This window comes from Pithys albifrons, chromosome 3, assembly GCF_047495875.1.
Source record: "Pithys albifrons albifrons isolate INPA30051 chromosome 3, PitAlb_v1, whole genome shotgun sequence".
Lineage (NCBI taxonomy): Eukaryota > Metazoa > Chordata > Aves > Passeriformes > Thamnophilidae > Pithys > Pithys albifrons.
The window spans coordinates 64,546,399-64,567,572 of NC_092460.1; the positions used below are offsets into that span (position 1 = coordinate 64,546,399).

Sequence of the window (21,174 nt, forward strand, 5' to 3'; positions counted from 1 at the left end):
AAAGGAAGGAGTGACCTATGGTGGCAGACTATTTTTTTTATCCTGATTGAGGCACCAGTATTGTCTTTTCTGTTTAGAAAAGTTGGTTCATGCCTTTTCTTCATACACCCTTTGTTGATGCTAGGAAAGGACACGGTGTTTAGAGCAGCACCTCCAGCTTCTTATAGTGGCTCATTTTTGCTCTCTTGACCAAGGTAGCAGGAGGACCTTTTTGCTTTTCATACCATTTCTGTCAGACCCTCAGAAAGAAATAAGGGTAAAGAGTCAAAAAAGCTGCTTATTTTGAGGGGACAGGTGAGGTAGGTAAAGAAAGGGCTGACCAGGCAGCTGTGGGGAAGAGAAGGGGTCTGCAGATGAGACAAAGAAACAAAGAATGGTTGTATGCTAGCTAGGAGAGGATAAGGCCTCCACAGAACAGCACAGGCTCTGAGGCTGTACAGACTTCCCTCTGCCCCACCAACGCAGAGATCCCTGGAGTTACATTTGCACTTCTTAGTTCTGGTTCCAATACTTTAAGTTGCCAAGAAGCCTTCAGCAAGCTCCACTTGTGACACTTCTCCTCTTGTTTAACCTCAAACTCAAGTTAAGTGCTCTCTTGAAGCATAACTCAGAGCTGGTTTGATTAACATTTCTGAAACAAATTTCAAAGACTGTTCCTCACCTCTGCCATTACACAACAGTACCTGGCCCTGTAACATGGACAGATCCATACCAAGGTGACTTCAGAGACGAGCTTGAACTCTAACAATGGGTTAACAATGATCAGCTAAAAATAATTCTTTCACTCCCTTGAAACTGGAGTCAAGTTTTCTTGACAGTTTCTTCTGGGTTTGGGCAAGAATAAAGTTAATGTAGTCTACAGAATAAAACAGTTACTGCTATAATAATGCAGAAGTACCAGAAATAATAGAAGCATAGGCAAATTTTGCAGGAGTGTGACTAGACCAAGACCTATGCCTGCACTAAACACTCTGCAGTCAGATCTACAGAGCTGGTTTTTAGTATGTGCTGAAGAGTCTTCTCCACTTCTTCCCTGGATCTCAGTAAGCATTTCCATTTTCCAGGATGCTCTCACAGCACTAGCATTTCCCTGTAACGTGCTGTATAATTTGCTTTACTGCTTTTAGCTATGTAAGAGAATCAGATGAAAAAATGATACATACTATAAAAGCTTAATTGACTTTTAGTGTGCTTAGTCTTGGGAATTGCTTTGATTCTTCTTGTAACATGCAAGTTAGCTGAAATGTGTAGCTCCCCATAAAGCAGGTATCAAGGCTGTGATATGTCACAGAACATATGGACTGACACGCACCATATGGAATGAATGATGGCTACCTTAAAATAATTGTAGCTTTCTATTTTCTGGGAAAAAAAAGCACAGCTACTCTGGCTCACTGAGGGCATCTTTATGTTAAAGGAAACCCAACCACTTCTGTGGAAACCCAACTACATCAATTGTTAGTGAACCATCACCAACATCTGCCTGGCAATGACTGGGAGTTACTATGGCATTTCCTGAAATAATTTAGAAGAGGCATCATTTATTAAAATAGTAAATCTATACCACGATTAATCAAGCATGATACAAACTATTGATCTAGTACTCTGTCCCTTAGCCGGTACTCAGAAGCACTAATTAAGGGACCTGCATAACACCTGTTGTTTGCCTCTGTGTTGAACTATCAAAAAATGCAATCAGGACTAAAGATGAAGCCTGAAGTTAAACTGCAGTTTATTCATTTAAATGGACCCTATATGATTGTTTATGAATAACCCAACAAAACAAGGTCAACAACCCTAAAAGTGGCTGTCTGAACACTGAAACATTTTGAAGTATATTAATTGGGCTAGATGAGAATGTCTATCTTTGTCATCCTCTCATTATTCAGCCCCAGCAATTAAATGCCTTGACTTCTGACATTACACTGAACAGGACTTGAACTAATGCAAACAAGCATAACATGGAACCAGTTAGTCCACATATGTTGGAATACTTCAAATGCTACAATAAATGAAATCTTAATCTCCAGGGAAGGAAAACAACAATGAAGATCACTTCAACTCCACAGTATACTTCTGTAATGCACATATTTCCACCAGAAATTTCAATAAAACATTCCTCTAATTTAGCAGTAGTAATTCTAGATTTTATATTGAAGTGTATGACCTATAGGCTTAGTTACAAGCTAACTCTCAGTTTCCAGAAATAAGATCAGCTAATCATTAAGTGGAGTGGTGCTGCATTAGGTAGCTGAATGGATAAAATGTTTTTGCCTGCATGCCAAGGCTCCACATCCAGGAATTAACTTAAGGAATATGGAGAGGGTTGGCTTTGATTTGGTACCCCCTCCCTCCCCCCCTTTTTTTTAGAGAAACATAAAATAAGGGGTCCTAAAGATGTCATTTTCCAGATCCAAAAGGCTATACTTGATTAACTAAGACTTACTTTTTTAAAGTAATTTCTCTTTACAAGTTGGTAAGAAATTGATGTGGAGTCAGCATTAGCTTACTTCAGTATTTTACTTCTGGAATCAACCTTGGAGTCAAATGTACCAGCTGTTGAAGATAAGTTTGTGTCAAGGGGAATAACTTGGATTTATATATTGAAAAGTAGGTTAGCACTGCCTTTTCCCTTGCCTTCAGACTTGGGTTTTCTAGAGTCAGCAGAACTCCCAGCTTGGAAAGAAGCAAGGCAAAAAAAATTGATTAACAGAGGAAAACAATCATCATAACCATGTATCTACTTACATCAGGATCCTGGTTTTCGTCTGGTATATGAAATTCTCATAGAGAGGAACACTTATGAAGGCCATCTACAACATGGAAGTGACTTCGTTCACAGATAATTTTGAAGGTATATTTTTTGTTGTTGCCCATTTCCGACACAGCTCCCTATATTTGTGAAGCCTACAGGGGCAAGCTTCTTCTGAAGAGACTACAGTTCACCTTCCCCCTAACCTATGTAAGAACATTGACAGCACTCCAACACAGCCATCCATCTCTAGAGTGTGAGAATAATTATTTAACAACACTGCTTCATGCTTTCTCATTCAGTGCTTCAAGAACTGGAAACAACAATAACTAGTTTAGGTGACAGTAAAATAGATATCCAGAGTCACACCCGATCCAACACTAATTAAAATGAAATACAAACCAGACCTATTTTTTTCACATAATATTGGATTAAGTCAACCAGCTTAATGAGGGAAATATTTTATGAAGATTTAAAGCCCATCAATGAAGAACCAGGAGTGACACAATACTCCTGACATTAAGTGAGTGATTTATCTTACCCTATGTGGTTAAGTGATTTTGAGAGGTCAGGTACATGTTTCTCTCCATTAACTGTCAGTGCACTACAAGGTGACAATGCCAGATTTACAGGTCTACTTTTGGGATGCCTGAAGTAAAGTAGGAGGCATCCCACCTCACATACTCATGAACTGACCACTCATACTAAAGAAAGTCAGGAGAAGTCGACAGCATTACTCACACTCTTAAGAAACAGTGGGATCTTTTTTATTTGTTGTGTCACTGCTTAATGTAGCTATTTGAACTGCCCTCTGCTCTGTTTAAGCTTAGAAGAGAACCCCAGTTCTGTGTGTCTCTTCTCAACTTCTCAGCTTTCTCAGGCAACATTTACTAGTACATTTACTAGAATCAAAGTATTTTCAAATTGTACTGAAACATACAAACCAAAAAATAAAGGATCTTCAAGAAGAAAGGGAGTGATAGGGTGCTATTTTTGCTCAAGAATGTGGGGCATAAATTTCCATAAGCTACGTTACTGTCAAGGCTACAGCTTTCCAGATCTTAAGGGTGTGTAAATGCATTACAGCTGAGAACAATGCTTAAAAATCTGGAAAACAAACAAGTTGTAACTTTCTTTTATGGTTATTATTCCACTCAACTCTCCCTGATGAATGTTATGTTAACCAAATTACACCAAGAAGGATGATGAAGGAATGTATTTCCATATAAAATGGGCAAAAATTTATGTAATTAAAGCTATAGAGTTTAAAATATTTCTTGGTAGTAACAATTCATTTATGTTTTTTATTTCTGAGAAATCATTATGCTGGACAGTAAGAGGATAATAAACATTTTAGAGGAATGAAATCAAAAACACCTTTAAAAAATAAAATCTGGTGCTCCAAAATAATTTATATGAACTTTTTCAGGTTTCTCCAGATCTAAATATTATTAAATTTTACAAAAGAGAAGACCAGCACTTGTTCCACAAACAAAATCAATTAGCAGTAAAACTACATAGAAATAATCATATTAGGACCTACTATATCAGGATATGCTTCTGGTATTATCTGTACCAAGTTCAACAACACACTAGAGAGTACTTCAGAAGTTTCTAAGACATACAGTCTCTTCAGTACAGTAGAAAGAACTATTTATATTAGAAATTGCTTTTAAAAAGAATCAGCATGAATGTAAGAATTTAAGAAATTTTTTTTATCACTTAAAATAATAACTACGGATTAAAATATATATTCCACAGGTCTCTTCTCTCTCTCAAAATGAGAGAACTATGTTTATAGTTGCAGACAAGAAGATAACACATCATTGCAACTAGGGACCAAAACTGAGGGCTGAATTACCTTGAAAACCAGCCAGTCTTCTCAGAAGTCAGGTCTGAACTCCCAGTTACTACCTCTATGCCTCGTTAATAAGGTTACTCACCTTTTCTCGTGTCACAGTCAGAGACAAGTGCATTTAGTCTCCCCATCACAAAATGTCATACAGGCAGGGAGAAATGCACATTGTACAACACAGACAAGACTGAATCAGCACTGCATCCATGAGGCATGTGCACCCACCAAACCATGGTATTGTTTCAAAAGAAAGTGAGGCAACTTTCTGCACTGTGTTTTGCAGCCAAGAGAGGGAAATCTAAGCTGCTTATAGGCTGACGGTGGCCTTCTGAACACTGACTTTCTGAGGAAATTGAAAGAATCTGTGTGATTCTGATAGTCCTCAGAGCTTGTTTTAGAAACCCTGCTGTGTCACAATGGGGTACCAGGCACTGCAGGGTGCAATTCCCAATTGCTTGTCCCAGCAAGAGTTTTTCCATCTGCTTTTTTACTCCAAGAAACTCAGATGCTTTGCCATCAAGGCCTGCCCCCAACACACTGCTAACAGTTTCTTAATGCCTCCCTAGTACTACTCATTATAAAGGAAGAGAGCAAAGATTAGGCTTATTCCTGGTCTTCCTTTGTCTGGAAGAAGGGAAATAAAAATAAAAAGTACCAAGCTCTTTTTAAGAAGTTACCATATTGTCAATTGGACTAACTTCAACATCACTATAATGGCTTGGGGATTTTTTTTAAGTAGGAAAGATGAAAAGGGAACAACATAACAAAGATCATAAAAAAGCATACCCTAGATGGCACGTTTAGCCAGGTACACAGACTTTATTGCTACTGTTGAAATACAGAGCATAAATCCTCTGTTTGCAAACATACAGATCTTTTCTCCACCCAGACTGGCTTGCAAGGCACATACTCAAGGTAACGCTACAGACAGGACTCTGGAAACAGGAATCTAGCTACATAGCCCTATTGGAAGAATATTTCCTCATAAGTGATATCTATGTTATGCACAAAGTGTATACATGTAAATTTATAGTTCCACTACTTTTTTGCCATGGTGCATGAGTAGCAAAAGCAGCAGTAGTCTGCTGCAGCTCATCATTAAGAAAAGAATTAAAATTGTAAAATATGCAATTAAAAAACATTACTGATGCAATTTTCCCAGGTGTGTCAAGAATCAAAAAGTCATAAATGTTCCACTACTTAACTCTCATTTTACACTTTTACTGCTAACACATTAGATGTTCTGATTTCAAAATGGGGACAGTTCCATTGACTAAATTTGTAAAGAAGGCACTAGGTAACCACCATTGTATACTCAGATCATAGTAAAACACAAAATGCTGTATAAATTCCAGAATTACTCAATGGAACTGCTTTTCCACTCTAAGTGAAAAGCATCACACAGAAAAAAAGAATCTGTTCTAGCAGATTACAAGAAAAGAAAGATAGTGGGAAAATGATATAATAGTACAAGTCATGACAAAAAAAAATTACTCAAGCTTAAAGGTGCCTTCCATCACAAATTAAATACACTACAAAGTTCAGTTATTAAAAAAAAATAGAGAGGTGGGGCATTAAGGACAAACAGAAGAAAAAATCCTCATTCATTACAGAAAGAGGAAAGAGAAGGAAAGAGATTATTTATCTTCAAAGGGTTAAATTTAACTTACTGCAAAATTGATCAGGTATCTTCAGACGCAGAAACACCCTACGGCAATTATTGATCAAGAGTAGTGAATGTGCCATAGACCAGGTTTATGTGTCACAAAAAAAAAAGGGGAGGGGAGCAAAAGAAGTACAGTGTGTTTAAAACATATTTAACTTTGAAACACACTCAACTGCTGAGTTAATGATTCCATGAGTTATTGCAGCAATGTGTATGAGGATAGATGATCTTCAGGAAAACATACCTGGCTAGATTGAATGCATCATCGATCAAGGCTGCTCGATTACTGACAGAGATAACCTGTGAGGGGCAAGCACAAAAATTGAACCATTTAGGGTGATGGAACAGTGAAGGTTCACCTACAAAAGCAGATTTTAGGGATGAGAAGAGGAGTTTACCTCATGGTTCCTTGTTAGCTGATTAATTAGCAGCCTCCAATTCCTAATATCATAATTAACTCTAAAGTAGCCGGTCTGGTTGATGTTCCCTAGCAACCAACTTGCCTCTTCAAAAGTAGGAATTCTGTGGTGTTCTGGAGACAGAGAACAAGAAGGGAAGGGCGATTGGTTTTAAATTTAAAAATTCTAAATACATATCTGTTAAATTTTCTCCTTCTTTAAATACACATGAAGGCAGTAAAATTAATTGAAAAACTAACAAAAACATTGTGTTTGATTAATAATAATCTCCTTTATCTGTTCTGATGTAGACAGATGCCAGCTGACTTTCCCACGGGGACCTTTTACCCACGCAGAACTCCAAGGATGCTTTTATTTTTCCTGGCAAATATTATTTACATGAAAAGTACCCATTTTAAGTATGTTACCCTGATTCTGGCAATGCTAAAATAGCTTTCTATAGCTGTAACTCCAATAGTTCAATGGATGTGCTACAGAGAGAAGACTAGACCTGTGATTAAAAAAAATAAATTCTCAAGTGGTTCTGCATGCATTTCATGAAGGTTATACACTGGATTTTAAATTAAAGTATTTCAAGTTCTACCTACGAACCACTGAGAGGTCCCTCTTCAGAGCTAGACCAATTAACCTTATATCAACTAACCTGTTTTTCATCCTTCCTCTCATTTTAAGTAATCACTTTGGGGCTGAAAGTCTAAATTTATTACAGTATTCATACAGTCAGGCACTTCACTACTATTTGCAGGACTAGGGATTTCAACAACAAAAATGCACCAAACTCACAACATGCACTTCTCTTTCACTGTGGAAAAAATCACCAAAGGATGAAGCTTCAGACTTCAATGTCCCTTGAAGAATTCTTCAACCTAGTAAATTACTCTGACAAAACTAATCATGAACCAGAACTCACTAAAAATTCTGAAACTTTCTTTTTACTATAATAAAATTAGTTTGGACGCTATTGAAGGAAAAGAGTTTTTTAAAACTAAAAAAAGAAACCCAAACACGCAAAATTTGTTATAAATATAATTCCATCAGGGAATTCCTTGGTGTGCTTGAATTCCCTGAAAGTAATGAACAGGGAAAAAGTTAACAATGTGGTCTCTACTATTCATGCATACTATCTAGTATACAGATTTACTACAGAAACTAACATGTTTCAGTCTTTCTTACAAAAAATAATTTCTGAGGAAATAATAGATGACTAGAACTACAAATAAAAGTTATGCTTCTCCCTTGACTAACAGCAAACTCACAAATAACTATTATTATAAAGTGCAATAAATACAAAGATCAGCAAGAAACCCAATCTTAAAAACACATAATTATATGTTCAAATCCATGGAGCTTCATTATGCATGTGAATTTAGACAAAAAGGTATACGATTAGAAAAGAAAGTCCTTGTCTCTCCTAGGTAGTTCTGAAATCATTAAAATATCTTGAAAGTACATTTCTCAGAAATATTAGGCCTAGTGTAACTCACTTGTTGCCTATTCAATTGTTATTGTTTTTTTACTGTTTGTCTAACTGACTGGCACCAGGCTCAATTTAATTATACCACACAAAATAAAAATAAGGAAAAAATATAGATCTCTGGTTTTAGTTAAAATAATCTGTGATAAAGCATCAAGCAGACACGTTCTTTAGGAGCCAACACATCCTGCAGAAATCAGACTCAGAAAATCAGAATGAAGTCCTACAACTCTGTGGACTTCCCAAGCATTCCTACTGTCAAACCACCTAAGCTGCTTTTGCCACACAATCTGATTTGAAACAAGGTCGTAATACCATGTGTCCCTTCTTTCACAGGGGTCTGTTAAATACTGGGCTGTACAGCTTAGTACTAAGAAAACTCTCTTAGACTGCTACACTGAAGTTGCTCCTTTATTTAAATCCATTTCACACTGGACCCAAAGTTAGAACTACCCAATTGCACCATCCTACTTAGAGAAGACTTGACTCCTGGTCACTGTATAACCTTCTAAAACCATTACTGTAGAAATACTGTAAAAGATTGTAACAATTTACACCATAGCGATAAAAGGATTTTCTTAGAACATATTTGATCAAATATCTGTTGTAACAAAAAGGAGAGAAGAAATTTGAACCTGGATCTACCTCATCCTATTTATTTTTCCCACTGTTGCGCTTTGAATACAGCCTGTCACCCCTAAATCTCAGCTGTATTCCTTTTCAACCTAGTGGGTTTCATAATAGAAAACAGAAAAAATACACACTTCTGCATCTAGGAGACACTGTTGAGGGAAAGGATGACTTCCAGAGTTTTTCTGGGTCTTTAGGGGCATATTGCATGGTGGGGACAGGAGCAGGCAGCTCACACTTGGCAGAAAATCCTACCACCTTAGTGCAGTACAGCTTTCTGCCCATGCTGTCCTGTTGCAAACTAACCTCTAAATACCACCACACCTCAAAGCAGATACTTGTAAGTGGTTAATCTCTGCACCTCTACAATACTACCTAAAAGCATACCAAATGGGCTATGATCCCACATTAAACTTTATCTGGGTAAATGAATACATTAAATGGAAATTTTCAAAATCAGATGTAACAAAAAAATACATACATTTTTTCTTGTTTGAGTATGTGTATTGAATTTTCACCTCTGAAGTGAGGAAATTACTTATGCTTTAGTAGAGAATTGAATGACACTTGACAGTCAAATATGACAAGTTCAAAATAACCTATTTCACAAGTAACAGCTGTGCAACATCCCCAGCACACACTGCATTAAAGGAGAGTAATATCTTTCCAAAGCTCGGTGGCATTATTGCTGCTTTGGTCAGTTTAAATACAACATAACCCCCTTGCTATTACTTTTTGATATGACTGCTCATGTGCTGACCTTCTCCTGAAATACAGGACAGAAATCTTTCACATCTTCCCAGCTCATATAAAGAGGTGGTTATTTCAAGGGGCTGACAGATGAATGTGCTTCACATAGTACTATATAATTTAGTAGAAGTTGATATTTGTGTCTGTCAATTCTCATGGTTTTCTATGGAAGAAATTCTTTGTTTTGGTGATTACAGCTCTAAAAATTTCTATATCCCTGGGTAATGTCTCCACTTACCAAAACCATGCTTATCAGCTTGTTGTTAAAAAGTCTTATAGTTAGGGGAAAGGTAGTAATTCAGTGTTAAACCCTGTATTAAAGCACTCCTGACTTTTTAAACAACAAAGATTTAATTTGGAATGAAATTCATCTTTGAAGGTTTTAGTTTACCTCTTAAAACTCAATCCGAAATATAGACTTGGTTGTACTTGAGATTAAAGGGATGTTTTTTAACCTTTTTTCATGGTCATGTTTTGTCTGGATGCCTCAGAAAACAACACTGCTTGGAAACTTCAGTTTTGCCACTTACATATAGGAAATATGTAGGAGGAAATGGTTAATTTTTTTTTTTTAAGTAAGAAAATCAGTTAGGGTTTTATTTCCAGTTTCTCTGCCCTCAAAGTGTGAGACAGTCCTCCAGCTGGTGCTACTTGCATGTGGTTTGAACTTCTGAGCTCTCCCAGCTCTCAAGCAACTTCAACTTCATCAAAATCAGCAGAAATTACAGAAGCCTGCTCCCCCACATGCCCTGGGAGAAGAGCACCCTCTGCAAGGCTACTTCAGTGCTGCAGGGAGCATGGGCTAAACACAGCTCCACTTCCATTTCAAATGTTCACACTCACAGTTGTTACTTTAACTCTTCATTTTATACAACCCTTAGTGTACTAAGAAATTGGTTTATGCTGATAGAATGCCTCCTGAGAACTGACTCCCCTTTGCTGCAAAAATAACTGCACAAGTGTAGCACAATTCCACGTCAAGAACAGCAACGTTCCATGAGGAATTTCATCATAATCACAGTATTTTGTGAAAAGATACTGGCTTTAACTAAATACTGCAAATCTTCTTGCAAGAATTTTTCATATGGGGAGACAGCAAACCAGAAAAAAAAGTTCTCACTTGCCACACAGCCGTAGCTCCATGTTGAAAGAAAGTATTTTCATATAGGGAACAACACAATAAATGAAGGATATGAGGAAATATCATCAAGTTCTATCTCACATAATCTTTCTCTCCTCAGACTACCCATCCATCCATTAACATTCCTATATGATGGAACTGCAAATGTCTAAGGTGATATACAATGTAAGCTGCAGTCTTCTGTTAGGCTCTTTACTCAGGTGTTGGAAAAGAGGAGTGATTCTGTTTCACTGTCAAAATTATACCAGGATAGCAGGTCTTGTATTCCTGGTTCTCACTGTGGCTGGCTGAAACTCAAAGCAGGACCTATATATTTCTTTTACTTCACAGTGCTTCTCTTCCTCATGCTTTTGAAAGATAAAAGAGTGGTCTGAAAGCAACACAGTAAAGATCAGCAGCTGAGTCTCAGAAAGGGAATAAAAGGGTATTTTTCTAAAGCTACAGTGGGCAGCCAGCAAAACCCAGCTCAAAAGCATCTGTCTTCTACAAAACACTTCATAGAGGAGAATCTGACGTTCGAGTGGCTTACACTTAAAGTAGAGATTTATCCAGTAGGAGGTGGCATAGTAAATTGGGATTTGCTGTTGGAATGCATTTTCCCTGTCGAACTTCCTTTCCCCCATCTCATGGCAATCCCAAGGAGATACTAAAAACAGTCTGAATGGCAGTCATTTTACAAGAGGCAGGAAGGACTATCAGAGGAGTACTTCCTGGAACATAACAAATCAGTCAATGAACAGGAGGTGGGGATGGAAAGGACATGGAGGCAGACTGTAAAGCTGTGTCAGTCAGTTCAGCAACACTTGCTAAGTTGCATGGAGATGTTTCCTACTTGGAGAATGAGAACCAGAACAATGATGCCCAGGAAACAGTAAGTATGCCTTTATCAAAAGCTGTACTGGCCTGTTGGAAATAGATGTTAGCTAAACCTCCTCACTTGAAGTCATGGTCAATTCTTCTGCATTTGCAGAAATGACAAGTGAGCCTGTGCTCCCACACTTAGTACGCCTCCAGCAGCAATTGCCAACACCTTCCCACAAGTACCACTAAGCAGTAATCTTGTGGGGAGGGAATGGGTTCAAAGATGGTCCTTGACTTTTTATCCACTACTGATTTTGGCCCAATTCCAAACACTGCAGATCCATGTTCCTAGATCATTAGAGCAACCACAAAAGAGGCAACTTATCTAGGAGAAACAAAAACAAGCCCTGGAATTATGACAAAGCAGGATTTTATAACACCAGTGATTTCCACAGTGGCAGTGAAATTTATCATTTAGTAGACCTGCAAGACTAAGGCACAAAGAGCACAGTAGCTACCTGACCTCAGCAGGGATAGGAAGGCTAATCATGAGATGTCTCCTTTCTGACTGGTTTACACACACTTGAAGCAGAACAGCTTCATTCCTGGCTATGGGGAGTGAAAAGGGAAAAGGTGGTGATGACTTACCTAGGCAGGAATCTGAAAGCAAATGGAACAGCTCCATTTCACACACCAGAAAAACTGAGCCAGTAAAAGGGTCATCCTCTGGTGGCTGGTATATGAGCTGATGTGTACAACCATGGTTACATAAATGCTATGGCTCACGGGGTAAGGAGAAGAGAGATTAGCAGAAGCCCTTGCAAAATGAAAAGCTTCCAAAACTATGACTACGAACCTTACACAAACAGGTGGCAAGAGATATATACAATATGAAACATCTTGGAGATTACATACTTTGTCAGACAAGTTGCCAGGGCCTGGTACTGTCCTCCCTACAGGATTTGCTGCAAAGGACAATTCATTACATCTCAAAAAAGACACTACGTAACTGTAATTTCCAGTGTGTCCCTTCACTTTGGTATTGTGAAGGGTGGACAGAATTTACACTGTTGCCAGCACCTGGGATAATCTGAAGTTATCTGAACTAATTCTGCTCGCCATATCAAACAATCAGTGATCTGCATGCTCACTATCACTGGTATGTAGCCACACATGGACAGGATGAGTAGAGAGCAGCAACTCAATCATACTACATTCATGTAGGTCTCACAAAACTGGACACAACCTCTGATTCCTTGTTCATGAAAACGCCAGTTGGCATCCTGCAATACCTTGATGAGGTCACAGACAAAAAAGATGCAGAAATCAGCAATTCTCTCTCTTGTCATTCTGGATGTACATGAAAGGAAAGACTCTTCCATTAGCAAATAACCACCCCTGGTGAACTGTGGTGCAAGAGGCAGGAGGTTTACTCCCCTGGGATGTCATTTGAAATACTCCAAAAAAATAGGAATATTTCTTGCTGTCAATACATATAGCTATTTCGAAACTGCTGTGGTGTCATATCTCTCAGATAACCCATAGACAAGGTTAATTTATTGAAAAATCCAAGTGATATGCTAAGATATCATAATGGAGGTCATTAAATTGAACTGTTTTCACTACTGGCAGCTGAAATGAGGTCTGTGATCACTAATACATGACAAACAACAAAGTGCTGTTCATTACCTCTTATCCACTCTTCAGGTTACACTGGAAGCTTCTTCAGTATGACTGTTTAGTCAACAAGACAGATTTGCCTATTCTTTCCAAGAAAGGGTATGGAAACCATCCTCATGAACAACATTTACCCCAATCTTGATTTGAGTATCTGCATCCGACTATACTCACTTGAAGAACAATGTGACCTCTCCCAATCTTCCAAATATCCTTTGGAGCAGTTTTTTTTTCACCTCCAGCTTGCAGAGTTGTTCCCAGACTACTCACTGGGACAACACTGGAACTGTGCTCTCTGTACAACAGAAAGTCTTCAGGATTCTTTCAGTCCAAAAGAATCAATCCTGGGGACTGTCCTTTGAAGTCTCAGAATCCCCCCCACATCCCCATGAAACAAACACGCCAGCTACAGAAAAGCTCCAGGAGTAACATGAAATTATCTATACCATCATCAATATATAACAGAATGTACCATGAATCATACACTGAGTACATTCAGGGATGTTCTTACTGACATTTTTATGTTGAGGAATTCTCCAGCTGAGCTAGAAAAGAGTAAGTAGAAGCAAGAGGACATTCTTGCTGTAGTTATAAGTTTACAGGCTTATTTTCAATGAGGCACAGCAAGTGAATGAGTGAGTGAAAGTAATGAGGAAGAACAAGGATAATGACAATAGATCGCAGTGCCATTGATTTGCCACACAGGAAACTGATGATTCAGAAACGTTCTTCTTCAATTTCTGTATAGTAGCCACCCAAAATAATTGCTCACACTGGCCATCATTAATTTGTTCATTTCTTGAAGGCATTCCGATAGGAACAGTAGATTTTAAAAGAGTGGGTAGCAGTTTTATGGACTTGTTCCTCCACAGCACTCTGCAAGTAAAAGGCAATGAGGAACCATCTGTGTTGGTAACAGTGATATAACGAACTTTGAAGGCAGGAATGAAGGGAAAGAGGCATGCATGTGCAACCTAATGAGATGGGATGAGGTGATCAACTCTCTCTGAAGTCAGTGGGACCCTTTCTAATAACTTCAATGAGAGTTCAATCAAGCCCTAAAGGACAAAAGTAGAGCATGTCATTAAGGCAGACTGTGAAAGTGCAAACAGGTTTTGGAGTATTTCAGAGGTGTTCATATTAAAACGTATGACAAATGCAGTAAGTTTCTGAGAAGTAAGGCAGCATCTATATGCTCTGACTAGAGTATGTTTCCCAGGTATGAAAAGTGCCCTGGTCACAGGGACATTTCTAGATCATTGTATCATGGGAGCAGTATAAAACATGTTGCTTTCTCATAGGCTGCAAGTGATCAGGGTAAAGAAACACATAGATACCACTAGAAAGCTGGGTACTCAGATTTCTACTGACCATAAACCATTCATTTCCAGTTCTGCTGGCTGCTAAGCTCTACATGACTAATATTTTAGTAACTTATAAAAGAGAAAAAAAAAGTCTCACACAGGTTTGACTCTCTAGTCTCTGCCATTAAATTTCTACCAGAGGGAAATCTCTATACCCTTCTAATTTTACAAGAAGGGATCAGTTCTCCCTGAACAGCCCATGTGTCAAGGGGATGCATGCATCCCTCTTTTCCCTTCCATATAATCATTCTATTCAAGTCCCCATATTTCTTCCCTCCCTCTCTTCAATTCCAGTCCAAAACTGTCAGATGACATAGCATGAAGTGCTAAGGAAATATAGATAAATATTTCATGATGTTTCTATGGTGGGATTCTTTTTTTTAGGTGATAAAAAACCACTTGTGTACATCACTCACTGTCCTCAGGATAATAACTAGTACTTTCACGATCATGTAGGAACTGAGGAGGAAGAAAGTAAATAATAAGCAGCATAATTCACTTTTGAGGTCCAGCATATGGTTATCTAATAGAGAAAACAAATACTTTTGATAGATCAATAAAGAAAATTTTAATAATAGTAAAAATTTCTTAGCCCTGGTTCAAACTATGGATTGGAGTTAAAAATGCTAGAATTCTAAATTTACTAAATCATATTCATCAGATGCTTTGCTATAAAATAGTACATTTAACTTCCACCAATCAATAAAGTGAATTGCATTCACCAATGATTTGATATGTGTTGCCAAATATAAACTACTTAGTACTTAGGTACATATTTCTACATAAAAGCTTTACATCATACTGTCTAAATTCGGCAATAATTATAAATCTAGTTTGTTGCTCAACTTTCATTCCTCCTCCCTCCCTTCTCAGCTCTCTTTTTTTTTTATAATTCATTTTAGGTAGTTAAAACTGGGTGCAGAGCAACTAAACAATTATCTATGATCAATTCCAAAGAAACAGTTGAGGAAAACACAAGTATGCTTTATGAGATTCTATTGGGAGGAAAGTTTATTTTTACCTGATTTGTTAGACACCCATATAATTGCCTCTGATGAGATGTGGCTCGTATTTCCTACTGCAATTGTTAATGGAATCTGCCACAAGTAGCTGCAAGACAAAGGAGGGGGAATCTAAGAACAAAAATACTGAACTGATTCTTCTCACAGCAATCAGGGATCATGTCAAAGAAATCAAAACACAATTTCAGTATCAGTGTAAAGATCTGTGGATTCTAAGAAGTTACTTTGATTTTGAAATGCATTTGCTATTACCAGTAAAACAATGAAATAGTTATTCATTAAAAAAACCCTAAATTATATTTTACATTTTTCACACACTATCATCATATGAGGAACTTCTTGCAAGGCTTTTCCTGATTTAACAATATTATTTGCAAAAGAGGAAATAATGATTTCTCATATAAAGAACATCTTTTTACATTTACTTAGAAAAAGAGTACCAGTTTAAAAATAACATACCCTTCTAGCAACTCCTTAAAAAGTTACAAGGGGCTTCCATTGCTGCTGGTTTATAAAAACAAAACGAATGAGATGGATCTCCACTTCTTTGCACCATGTATACACAAACTGGACAAAACTTGTTACATGTGTGTTTAGTGATACACTGGTGTAATCGGACCCCAACTTCCTTAGAGGGTATTAAAATTTTTTTCTCATTTGGAGTAAATGTCATAATTTACCTAAAACCTTTCTGTAACCTCTTCATCTTAATAAGCAGAAATTGACTGTATGAAGTCAATCTTTTTGGGGACAGATGGAAAGGATGAACTCCTGCATGTCTCTGTCATCACCTTTACTCCTAAACTCTAAAAAGTACCATTTTACCAGCCAGTAAAAGAGTAGACATTTCCCTCACAGGCCTGCCATGTCATTTTGTAAACCAGTCACGAGGACACACTCAGTAATGGTACAGGTAGTACCTGTGCTGGTCCTTAGGTAGGTGGTCTAGAGGGAGTAAGTGTGCAGTTAAGCAAGGCAGCATGACAGGAGAATGGCCTCAAGTCAGATGTCACCATATACTACCAATTTGATACCAAATAAGTATATAATTTTAGAATGATTGCATTAAAATTGTGCAAGGCTGAGTGTGGGCCAGTTCTTGATTTCTACATCAGCTTCTCTCCTGCTAGTACACAGCACTGCAAAACTAGCCAGCAATGCTAAAAAAACCCGGGTTTTTCTCCATTCCACTTACCCAGAAGCCTGCTTCACTGAATTACAAACACCACCCAAATGTTCCACAGCTGCAGTCAGCGTGGGCTGGCTTGCAAGGGTTACCTTGCTGGCCTTACTTGGAGGCTGGGGGAGAGAGAGACCCTGGCCTTACCACCACTTTTGAGTCCCAGCTCCCCACCCATCTGCAAAGAGCTCCCAGCATGCTCAGGGATTTGTATTGCTTAGAACAGAATCATGTGTGCTGGGGAACACTTGTCCATGCAGCAGTGATTCAGCAGAGGGGGAGATATTTGCACAGATATTTGGATACAGCTGAAAGAGCCACGAGTGACATTAGAAAGGAAACACGGCATTTACTGGGAGAAGAAAAAAGGTTCAATGTTATTTTAGGTTCTCTGAATATCGGTATCATGAGACTCCGGGAAAACTGTTAGATTTACTCCTGCACTGAAGATAAACTCCACATGAGTACATGCTCTGGTACACTTTTTTTCATAACTAAGTTGTGGTATTTGAAGGTGCTACTGGCTTTATCAGTCTGTCCACTCCTTGTGCTGGACATCACCACTCTCCATAGCACAGCCAGCAGAAAAGAATGCCCCCTGGTGCATTAGCTTCTCCAGTTCTTTATCTGGGGTCTTCGCACAAAGTTACCCTCCTTGTTGGCTTAACTAATATTCTAGACTGTGAATTGGAGCAGAGATGAAAGCGTGTATTGTGTCCCGCTGCTACTGCTACAGTGCCAGTAACGTCTGGGTTCAACAGATGAGGGCAGTCAGAGGATGATGCAAAGTGATGCACCAGATTACATTCACTACTCTCTTAAATGTCTTATACCTGAGTAGATATCCACTGGTGTTTAGAGTCTGTCCAAAAAAATGCCTAGGAAATATATCACCTTTAAAAACATACCCAGTTCTAAACAGTTGGTTCTCCAGAATGAAAAAGATGCTGGAAAACTGTGATTGAGAAAAATGAGGCAAAATTTAGCATACAGCTTGTACATTATTTGAAAGAACAGGAACACTGGTATAGGAAAAAAATTAAAAACTGCATCTGAATGCAATTTTTATGACCCTTCAACTCCTACTGGAAAAGCTATACTGCAAAATAAAAGATACTGAGAGCTGCCTATGTAGCTCATTTAAGCACATGTATACATATTCAAAAGTATTAATGTATGATCATATATAACATATAACACCTATTATTTTGAGAAGGAACTTCAGAGAAAGGTATTCTGTACATTGCTGTATCTATATGGAGAAGAATTTTATATTACTTTACATTATTTTGTCTCCAGTTATGGTAAAACCTACTGAAATAAGGGCAGATCCTTCTCTGAAAGGTTAGCTGGCTGCAGAACAGATGTCACAAAAGCTACCTACTCCTCAGAAAACATGTACTAGTTAGGGAAAGTAGTACTAGCAAATTTAACTTTTATGTCCCCAATATGAGAGACCTCCTGGTGTTCTGGTGTTCTTGGTGCTCTCCAAAACCTCCAAACCTCACTCTCTTGACTACTAGATTCCCAGGTGAACCACAGGTTTCCTTTTAATAGACATCTTCAGAAACATATCTTTTTTTACTTTACTGCTGCTGTTCTCTCCATTTGTGTTTTCTCTTCCCACTTTCTTCATTTTCAGAGAAGCTTCTGCTGCTGTTGCAGAAGATGTGGCTAACTTTTTCTGTGTATGTGAGAGAGTTGTATTTGGCTCACCTTACAAGACAGCTTCCACACACTGTCTCTGAGTGATCCATAGAGACTGTTCTCCAGGTGTGACTAGGAACAGACAAACTTTGATTGCACTTTTCTATCACAGTCTTCTTCTACTTTACAGAGAAAGCACCCATTCATCTGTTTTCTTCCTACTTGTCTGTGAGAAGTGCAGACTTTTTATTTATTCTTTAGATCTTGGGAGCACCACCAGCATGTTCTCAGTATGTATTTGTCATTAAAAAGAAAAGGCAAGGTTCCTGGAATTTCTGATTTTGCACACCTCTTCAACTACTTGTTCACATTAATAAATATTTTTGCTGAGATGTAAACCCATACATTTTCAAGATTCACCTTCCCCATAACCATAATGTGACAAGCTTCACACACCCACCAGCTGGCACTGCTGAAATCCCAGCCATCACTCTCCTGCGACTCGGTTTCTCTGGGATTAATTCAATTGTACAAGGTGATGTCAACTGAGCTGTTGTAGGGTACTTGAGATATCTGCCATGGGCTCTAAGATATGGCAGAACACCTAAGGATGCTCCTGCCCATGTTGTGACAGTACAAGGCAAATTAAGATATCCCAGGGCACCCTGAATTGCACCAGTTACTGTGCAAGCAAATAAATGGGCCTCTCCATCCATTCAATGTTGACAATGACACCTTCCATATTTAAACCTGAGTTTCCCAAGGAAACTTTTCAAAACCAAGCTGCTTGTAAGAAAAAGAAGGGTTCAGCATAGATTTTGAAATACAGTATTTAAAATAGGCACTGCTGCAAGATTTTATAACTACTGTTTTAAATAAGAATTTTCAGTTTGCTGATTCAAAAAATTGCAGGCAGAGGTTCAAATGACTTAAACTGAAGTGCAAGGCAGTGAAATTACAGAATTGAAATGAATGTTCTAAACCAATTTTTCCCCAATTTTTGCTTTGATTTTTGTTGTGATTCAGTACAGGGAAATGTTTTGATATGTTGAAAATTTCTGTGGGATGAGAATCCATTTCATCAGTAACACTAATCTTTGTAAAGTATTTTGAGAATATAACAACCTAAGACCTCATATCACTGAGAGAGATGATTAAAGCTATTTAACACAGAGATGAAGTGAGGCATAAAAATAGTTTAAGAGTAAAAAGCATAAAAAAAGAATCCAAGAGTAAAACTGACTGGTTAAGACACCTACCTCCTTTCTTTAACCACCAGAACTCAACAGCCAAAATTCCAAATCTGTCTCTTCAGTTAAGGATAATTGTCTAGTACATCCAGAGTGGCTGAAGATGAGAAACAGGGAGCAAGGACTCCTTGGCATTAGTTTCCTATTCTCAGGTCTCTCCAGCTGGAAATGGTGAAGTCTCATGCACGCAGACACATTTGCTTAGGTGAGCAGCACTGAGTCTGAGGAGGTGACACTTTTCCAGTGTGGCCCTTGCAAACACTGGCAATTCCCTGAATAGATTAGGATGCTGACAGGCATTTCTTACCAAGGGAATATCTTGCTATGAGCCATCTGCATAAACTCACGTTGTTCCGATTTCAGAGACAAAAGAATGCAAAAGCAATGTAATGAGAAAATCTGACCTTTTGGAAAGCAAGTAAATCTTACAGAACAAAAACTAAGATTTAAAGATTTGTATTTTTACTTTGGTTGGATACCTGCTGATCTCCAGAGACATATACAAATAGTAGGCAGTAAAAGAAGCATTGAGCTGCATGACTGAAAAAGTCTCTGGCTAATAACTTTAATGTTTATTATAAATTAAAAGAAACACAGAGTTGATAATATGAACTCAGTAAAGGATAGTGTGATGTTTGGACATTTAAAAAGTATAGAAGAAAGAGACTAGAGATCTTATATTTTTTTCTTGCCAAGACAAGTGCAATTTCTGCTACCAAGGTTTTCAAGGCTTGAGCTACTACTTCATAGTAGTTGGTATGAGGCTATTTTTGGACTTGTGCTGAAAACAGTGTTGATGTTTTAGCTATTGCTGAGTAGCGCTTACATACATCAAGACCTTTTCTGTCTCTCTTCCCACCCTACCAGCAAGAATCTTGGGGTGCACAGGTAGTTGGGAGAGGGCACAGCTGGGGCAAGTGACCACAACTGACCCAAGGAATATTGCATACCATATGACATCATGCTCATTATATAAAGCTGGCAGAAGAAGGAGGAAGTGGGGACATTTGGAGTTACAGTGTTTGTCTTCCCAAGTAACCGTTATGCATGATGGAGCCTGGATTTCCTGTGGATGGCTGAATACCTGCCTACCAATGGAAAGTGGTGAGTAAATTCCTTGTTTTACTTTGCCTGTGCACACCAATTTTGTTTTCTCTATTCGGCTGTCATTATCCCAAGCCAAGAGTTTTCTCACTTTTACTCCTCTGATTCTCTCCCCCATCCCAGTGGGGGAAGGGAGCAAGTGGCTGCATGGAGCTTAGTTGCTGGCTGGGGTTGAACCACAACATAAGTCAAAAGGAAGCCTTTGTCTTTAGTGAAGTTGAACTGTTGATAGTGAAGGTTCAAAGATAAATCGTCAACAGAAAACCATAAAGTGTATTCAACTAATCTACAAAATTATGAGCTTTGTTGCAGTGTTATCTGGAAGCGTTTATTCCTACGCTGACATAAGGCAGAGTCATGGGGAACAAGTGAAAGTTGTTGAACAGCAGAACAGCTTTAGAGCTTCCTATTATACATAAAGCAGAACTCAGGGGGACACAGT

The 21,174-nt window shown here is 38.2% G+C and overlaps 1 protein-coding gene across 1 annotated transcript in view; it reads right to left on the reverse strand.

The window, feature by feature from the left end:
• TRHDE (thyrotropin releasing hormone degrading enzyme) overlaps positions 1-21,174 on the reverse strand; it is a 213,403-nt gene that overhangs the window by 38,185 nt on the left and 154,044 nt on the right. The window contains exons 10-12 of the mRNA XM_071552209.1: positions 15,551-15,639; positions 6,672-6,805; positions 6,518-6,573 (exon numbers count right to left, since the gene is read on the reverse strand). Of these exons, the coding sequence (XP_071408310.1) occupies positions 6,518-6,573; positions 6,672-6,805; positions 15,551-15,639 (279 nt within the window). The remainder of the gene's footprint in view (positions 1-6,517; positions 6,574-6,671; positions 6,806-15,550; positions 15,640-21,174) is intronic.